Source organism: Buceros rhinoceros, unplaced genomic scaffold (genome assembly GCF_000710305.1).
Source record: "Buceros rhinoceros silvestris isolate BGI_N320 unplaced genomic scaffold, ASM71030v1 scaffold11945, whole genome shotgun sequence".
Taxonomy (NCBI): Eukaryota; Metazoa; Chordata; class Aves; order Bucerotiformes; family Bucerotidae; genus Buceros; species Buceros rhinoceros.
Genome location: NW_010413499.1, coordinates 104,013 through 111,367, shown reverse-complemented (window position 1 = coordinate 111,367; position 7,355 = coordinate 104,013). Strand labels below are relative to the sequence as shown.

Below are 7,355 nucleotides of genomic sequence, written 5' to 3'. Positions count from 1 at the left end.
GAAAGAGTGCCCAGAGTAAACCATTAACGATTCTCAAGAAAACCACTTCAACAGACCTGCGCCGTACCCAATAGCTGTGTGAACCCTTTGTTTCTTTTTCTGTAAATTGAGAAAGTAATACATGTCGAATCAAGGGTGACGTTCTAGGTCTCTTCTAGGGTGTGGTCGAATCAAGGGTGACGTTCTAGGTCTCTTCTAGGGTGTGGTCGAATCAAGGGTGACGTTCTAGGTCTCTTCTGGTGTGTGGTTGAATCAAGGGTGAAGTTCGATGTGTGGTTTCCTCCACCATGAACATTCCTCTTGACATCTGCTTTGACAAAAGCAACAGCTATTATTGCAAACGTGGAGGTGAAACACGGAGCAACAGCAGGGCTGCAGTGCTCCGGGTGACACCCAAAGAGGTTTTGGAGAAGAAGCTGCTCCCCAGCATGCTGGAGTAGTCACAGCACTGGTTCGATTCCAGTGTCATCTCCTTGGTTTGTCCTCAGAGCATCACTGAATGGATTCCTCGCTTCCTGGGTGCTGGCGGTGGGACAAACCCCCGGGTACTAGGTCCTGTGAAGTGGTAGATGTTGTGTGCTTCTGCTGTGGGTGGGAATCAAGGGGGGGTTCAACAGGCACGTGGTGGAGGAAGTGCTCAAAGGAATGACAGAGTTCACGTGCCAGGCTTGAGTTGTGTGTGAGCGAGAGAGGGGTGAGCTTGTGGACGTGGCTTCAGCAGGGAAAAGTGAAAGCAAATTCTACCGGAACACAGATAAATAAACTCCTCTTAATTGTCAGCCAAGTTTATCAGAGAATTCAGAGTTCCAGAAGACAGATCAAGACACCAGAAGCTGAGCAGATAATGCAGAAATTTATGTCACTGGTGCAAAACTGCTGAAAGTTTTTCCAGCTGTTAAAGAGGGCAAAAAAAATCCAACCAAACAAAAACCCCACCAACAAAACCCACCACCCAGCTCGTTAATTCAGCGGCTTTTCTGTACTCTGAGCTCTGGTGCCGTTGGCCTGTGTAGGATCGCCCAAGTGAAGAGATTCCATCGATGTCAACCCAACAGATAGAGCCAGCTCCGTGAGCTGTTTCACCTTACTTAAGTGGGCTTCGCTTGAAGAGAACATTTTAAAGACAAAGAGCAAATAGCTGTGGAAATGCCTGGTGACTGTTCCGATTTTGCTGGCTTTGTGGCCAGGCTGGCCACAAAAAAAAAAAGTGTTTTCTTCCTGAGCTGGGTGTTGATAGGAGTGTCTTAGGCTTCCCGGTGAAGCAGCTAGATACAAGGCTGGCGTCACTCCTGCGTACCATCAGGGACGTCTCGCTGGCTAATACACCGCCGAGACGGGGACATCGTCAGGCTCCTCTGGTCTCCTCTGCGTGCTGGCTTGTGCCTCCCTCGAGAATCAGTGGTCCTGCTGCTAATGGTCAGGGCTTTTGGGGCCGCAGGGGGACCCTGCGTCATGTGCGTACGGCATGTGGACAGCGCGGCGCAGGGTCGGGGACTGCAGGAAGACTAACAGGTTTAAGGAAATAGCATCTTCCCCCCCTCTTTCAAATAACTGGTGGGTTTCTGTAGTTTTTTCAAACGTCTGACAGTTTGGCTTAGCAAAACCACTTTGCGTTCTGTCTCGCCACCTGGATAACTGCTGTTTTCTCTTTCCCCTCCTGCGTTTCCCACTGGCTCTGGTGTGCAGGTGTAGTGGGGTCTCGTGAACGCCTGTTTTACACTGTGCCTTTGGGGTTGGTTTTGTTTCTTTCTTTTAGCAAAACACCCACAAGCCTTGCTGAAAGATGTGTGGAGTACCAGTAGGCTTCCCAGTGAGAGTCTGGTGTCCCAGTGCCAAGGTGTGCAGAGGAGCTGGGGTTGGGCTTTTGGGGAAGGGGCTGTCTGTGCACCAGGCAGGATGCAGCCCCTCCTGGCACTGCGGGCAGTGGATCTTCTTTTACTGACGCGGAGCAGACCAGGTCATCGCGCTGGATCGCGTTTGCCGCGAGCAGCTACGCTTGCTTGCAGTCCCTTCCAGTCAGAGCTGGGGTAATGTTAGCCTTGAGGATCTGCCTTATCTGGGTTTTATTGTGTCGTTGCTCTGGTAACAGCAAGCCTTATACCTTTATTAAAGGAAGCAGGGATATTTTATTTTGCTCTCTAGACTCCAGTCAAAGAGGAATTTTGAGCTTGCTTTCTGCCACGGTTTTTGCTGTTAACAGAAAATTTACGCTTGCTCTGCAGAGAGCAAGTCAACCTTTTTTGGTCTAAAAATGATTATTTTTTTTCTTTATCATAAAAATCAGCACTTTTTTTTAAAACTTTGAAAAATAAAGATCAGAACTTGCAAGAATGTTTGGTGTGCATATTCTGAATGAAAACCTGGACTTTTAATGTGATTTTTAAAAATCGGGGAAAAAGTTTACAGGAAACTTGAAGCTGAGGAATTAAACCTTCTTAAAAACTTTGCATACACTCAGTGCCATGCTGCTTTCTTGGTTTCAATTCAGAGCTCAGCTCCAAGGTCACTTGGGACTGTTTTGGAAGCAGGTTTTATGGTGTTGGGGAGGCTGGTGGGAAAGTTTGCTGTCTAACGGCCACGGTGCCTTTTCTGTCCCCAACTGCTGAGTTACCTCGAGACAGTGTTTGAGGTGGTCTCTTCTAAGATAATTTTATTTATTTGGTGGTTTTTTTTTTTTTTAATTATAAAGAGGATAGGAACCTGGTAATGACAGAGAATTCATTTGTAGAGAACAACTGGGATCCTGCCTTTGGTTTTGGGAGCTTCTCTGTACATGTTGTTGCAAAATCCTACCACCCTGGTCCTAACAGGTTTGGTTTTGCTGTATCCATCCAAAGTAAGGTGTTTCTTTCCTCTGCTTCAGCTGAAATCCCTTTTCTCCCCCAGTGTTTTCATTTGGAAGATCCGTGAAGCCTCCTCAGAGGACCTGCTGTTTGAGCCAGATTCAGAACCAGTTGACATCCCACTTGCTTGGGACTGGGGTGTGAGGACGTGAGAGCGAGCTTGCTGGGAAGACACGTTTTGGTGTTAATGGGTTGGGATTTAGTGAAATCGTAGTTATTGCTTCACTCCGAGTTTCATATGATCTGGTGTGTCCAAACCAGAATGCTCATTATTGCGTTTTGTCTTTCCCGCAGGGAAGTTACCCGGTGTGGGAAGATTTTATAAATAAAGCTGGGAAGCTGCAGTCTCAGCTCCGGTAAGTTTTGTGTTACGGAGTCCAGATCCCTACAACTCCTTGCATGTGCAAATGTTAAGATTAAATGCAGCTCCTGGCAGGATGATTTTCTAAGCATGTCCTGGTAAAATTGTGCGTGTTTCATAGTCAACACCCATGTATGCAATTTTTCACATGCTGCTACTGCTGTTTTCATGTATTTAGGAAAACAAATTACCTACCACCAGCTGTACGTAACAAGCACAGAATGAGCTGAATTTCATGGCTTCAGCTGGAAAACCGGGAGTATAGCTTATTGTCGTCTAGTGAACACCCATTTAGAGTCAGCTAAGAGTGTTGTCCTTTTATTAGAGTACAGCAGGTTTATGTTACAAGAGGGGTCAAAAATGCCGAAGAATTTTGGTAGTCTTAACAGCACTTTCTCCTGCCTTAAAACCAGAGGGAATTCCAGCGCTGGATCACTATCAGTGACCATTAAAACCTGTGTTGTTGGGGTATACTTTGCGAAAGGCATGATTGTGGCTTGCTCAGTCAGTGCCGTACACGTCACGCTCAGCCCCGTTCTGCTATCTAGAATCCACTCACTCGTGAAACCTGTTTCTGCTAATATGCATCCAGGCTCCATTTCTTCGCAGCAGCTCTGCTGCGCTCTGCAGAGCACCAGGGTTTTCTCCACAGCCTCGGCGGTGGTAGCAGGTATGGTTACTGGCAGACTGGTTTGTGGTTCTGCGTTGTGAACTGGTCCTGTTGAAGCTGGCTCGTTTGCCCCACACAGCTGGAACATGCTGTTCTGCCACGTCGTGCCTAAAATACCACACTCGCGTGTGGTTTTTCCTTTTCCAGCAATCACATCACATCGAGTGAGTGTGGAAGAAGCAGAGGAATTAGTGAAAGAGAAGAAATGGAGAACTTTCCTAGCCCTTTGTGCTCTTTAAACACAGGGGAGGCCCGAGGGATGGTTCTGTTCGTTTCCCGGTCCTGTGGTGGTGATTCCAGCAATGAAATGCTTTTCTAGCTACGGGAACGTGCACGCAGGCAGCTCGAAAGCCTGCGTTGGAGGATTTGCTGTTCGTTTCCAGCAAATGTGAGCCTTTTGCCTCTGGTTCGTTTCTGTGTGCTCGCATAAAGGAGAGCAGATGTCATCGGAGCTGGAGCCAGGTCTTCCTGGATCTTGTTACTGGATAAATGGAACTTTGTTATTAGCAATATAATTAATAATTAACAACATGGTAAACAATAACAGCATGACCCACAAGTTTGGAAGATGAACAGCACAAACACTGTTAAGGAAAATCCCGGGAAAGGTTATCTGGTTCCAGGGCTCAGTGTTGCTAGCTGGCTGTCGGGGGTTTTTTGCCCTCCCTTTAATCTCCTGGGATGTGGAGAGTCCGTATGCATTTGGATGGTCATCTCAAACCTATTTTTTTTGTGTTCAAATCTTTTGTGCTGTCAGTAGGCCATTTACTGTGCTGCCAGTTGTGTCCTCTCTATCTTGAGCGTATTTGGAGTGAGACTTGCATAAAATCTGACCTAATTAAGCAGTCCTGCAGTCTTTCTGGCTGAGGATCAGCTTTCCTGCAGGTCTCTTGGGTTTTTTTGAGTAGTAAGGAGCTCTTGACACAAAGTGATGTTGATGGTCCTCCTTCAGGATTTTGCCTGGAGAGGCTGACCGATACCAACAGGGGTGGGAAACAAGCTTTTGGTAGAAAAGCGCAGAAACAGAACCACGAGGTAACTGTGGAGAGGGCACAGCTGCGCTTTACCTGTAGAGCTCTGGCCTACATTCACTTAAACTGGGACAACCAGACTCTAAAGCACCAGAAATCTGCTCCTGACCTGAGGTGTGTAGGGCTCTGGGGCCCGCTTATGTAGAGCAAACGTGTTCGGGAAGTTGTAACCCAGGTTTGCCGTCCACTTGAACAGATGTGTGCTCTGTGTGAGCTCTGCAAGCCTCGCGGGAGATGGGATTGGTGGCGTTGACGGGGTTGTGGAGTCTCTGAGGTCGCTGGGGTACCTCTAAGGCAGGGACCCGCTTGGAGGAGCGGTGGATCAGAAAGGAGTTTCATTTGTTTTGTATGTTTAGGGGGTTTGGGGGTTGGTTTTGGTGGGGTTTATTTTTTCCTTGGAGATTTTTTTATTCTTTTCCCCCCTCTTCCACTTGCCCAAGAGCTCCAGAGCAGTCTGACTTCCCCGATGTTGCTATTTTCTGTTTCAAGGGATGCTACGCTCCTCAGATGAGAAATTTGGGAAGGTGTTTGGCTGGGATCCTAGGTGAAAGGAAGGTCCTGCTTGCTTATTCTTAAAATATACGTGCTCCCTGGAAATAGCAACGGCTGTAATTGGCACACTAATGGGCGCTATAATGTGTGTTAGATTTGGTTTTCGTGTTTGACTGCTTAATATTAGTTCATCAGAGGAAATCAGCCAGAAGGGGGATGGCTGTGCTCCTTTGAAAGAGCACCTGTCCCGGGCAATTCACAGCGCAGAATTAGCGTGGCTGCCTCCAAGTCCATAGTGCTCACACAAAGCGGGGAAGGGATTAAGAAGGGAGAGGGGGAAAAGGCTAAATTCAGATATGAAAGGGGATATTTTTTGTGGCCTCTGCAAGTTCACAGTGGTATTCTTTATAAGCTTAAACGTTTTTGGCAATAATTAAACGCGCAGCAATGAGACGCTGCTAATGTTTTGTTGTCTGTGTGTGTTTCAGGACTACAGTAGTAGCAGCTGCTGCCTTTTTGGATGCCTTTCAGAAAGTGGCTGACATGGCTACTAATACACGTGGTAAGCAGATGTGTCAATATTGAGTTTAACAGAATGCTGTGTGCTTTATACCATTTATCGTAATAAAAAAAGTCTAACTTGTTACATTGACAAGCAGATCTGTGAGACATCTGCTAGATGGACTTGCACTTTGAAAAAGCAGCATGTGAAAAAGGAAGTAATCTTTTTACTGACAAAAAATGCTGGAAACCTGTAATTTAAATGTGTCATCAATCATGCGAACACTTCTTAATTACCATTTGAATTGTATGTTGATGAATAATATTTTAGAAAGCAAGACTTACTGAAATCTGTGTTCACTGGTGCTTCTGTACCTTAACTAAATGCAAAATGCTTGATATTCAGCTGGTATATATAAGCATAAGGTTGCTGAAGACAGAGCTGATACCAGCTGAGGCTACGGCCTTTGGGGTCTGCAGGTAATGATGAGAGTAGCTTGTACTTGTATTTTGAAGGAAAGTCTTTGCTCAATCTTGCCCTTCCTTAAGTCTGCCTTACTGGTCACAATCAGTTTTCCTGGGCTTCTTTGGGGGACGGTCGAAGCTCGTCGGTGAGTACGGAGGCCAAAAGAGGGCAGCTGGCGATCTTTCCAGGCTGCTGAGCTGGAAGGGAACAAAAGGCTGCTTCTCTCTGATGCTGGCTGCCCAGTGACCAAGGCACGGTGTGCAGATGTCCCTGCAGCAGTAGGACATTCCCTGTGGTCACCGTGTCCCTGGGCTCTGCTGCCAAAGAGCAAGTCCAAAGTGCGTTATCGCTGCTGAGCAAGTGGATTTGGGGCACCTCTAACCTGTGAGGTTTTGTAACGTTTGTTTAATGTCCTGGTGTGTCCTTGGCATTTGACCTGGTGTAAGAAAGGAGTGTTGCTAACTGGAAGAGTGTGCGTTTCCATTAGCAGCGGGCAAGCTCAGCCAGACTCCGGTCCCCTGCGTTTCTGGCTAACTGCAGTAGGAACAGCTGCCGGAGCAAGTGTCTAGCCATAGAATGACAAGCGGGGACAATGTATTTCCCTCTTCACGGTTGATATTAACATTCTGATAACAAGTTCCTCACTATATGTGTACCTTCTGTAAATTACGGGTAAGAAAATAATAAACGCTTCCAGAAAGTGGGATGAACTAAGGACGAGACCCCAGGCAGAACTGAACTTGGGTTTCTGACGTGCCTTTGAGCATGCTCTCTTCTGTTTCTTCTCCCTTCCCCAAAGGGAAGACAAAGTAAACCTCACCAAAATCCTCGTGACTTGTCTCCTGGCTGTGCTGGCAGGCTTATAGAACTTGCATTCAGATACCAGAATGACTGAAGCTCTCCTACTCTCAAACAAAAATGACTTGTGGGGATTTTTGAAGGGTATTTTGCACTTTCTGCTGCGTTATTTGGACCATGTCCAACAAGCGTC

The 7,355-nt window shown here is 46.8% G+C and overlaps 1 protein-coding gene across 1 annotated transcript in view; it reads left to right on the top strand.

The window, feature by feature from the left end:
- Positions 1-2,886: 2,886 nt before the first annotated feature.
- MTSS1 (metastasis suppressor 1) overlaps positions 2,887-7,355 on the top strand; it is a gene marked incomplete at its 5' end in the record, with an annotated part of 105,378 nt that continues 100,909 nt past the window's right edge. The window contains 3 exons of the mRNA XM_010136775.1: positions 2,887-2,983; positions 3,105-3,199; positions 5,886-5,959. Coding sequence (XP_010135077.1) covers positions 2,887-2,983; positions 3,105-3,199; positions 5,886-5,959 — 266 coding nt within the window. The remainder of the gene's footprint in view (positions 2,984-3,104; positions 3,200-5,885; positions 5,960-7,355) is intronic.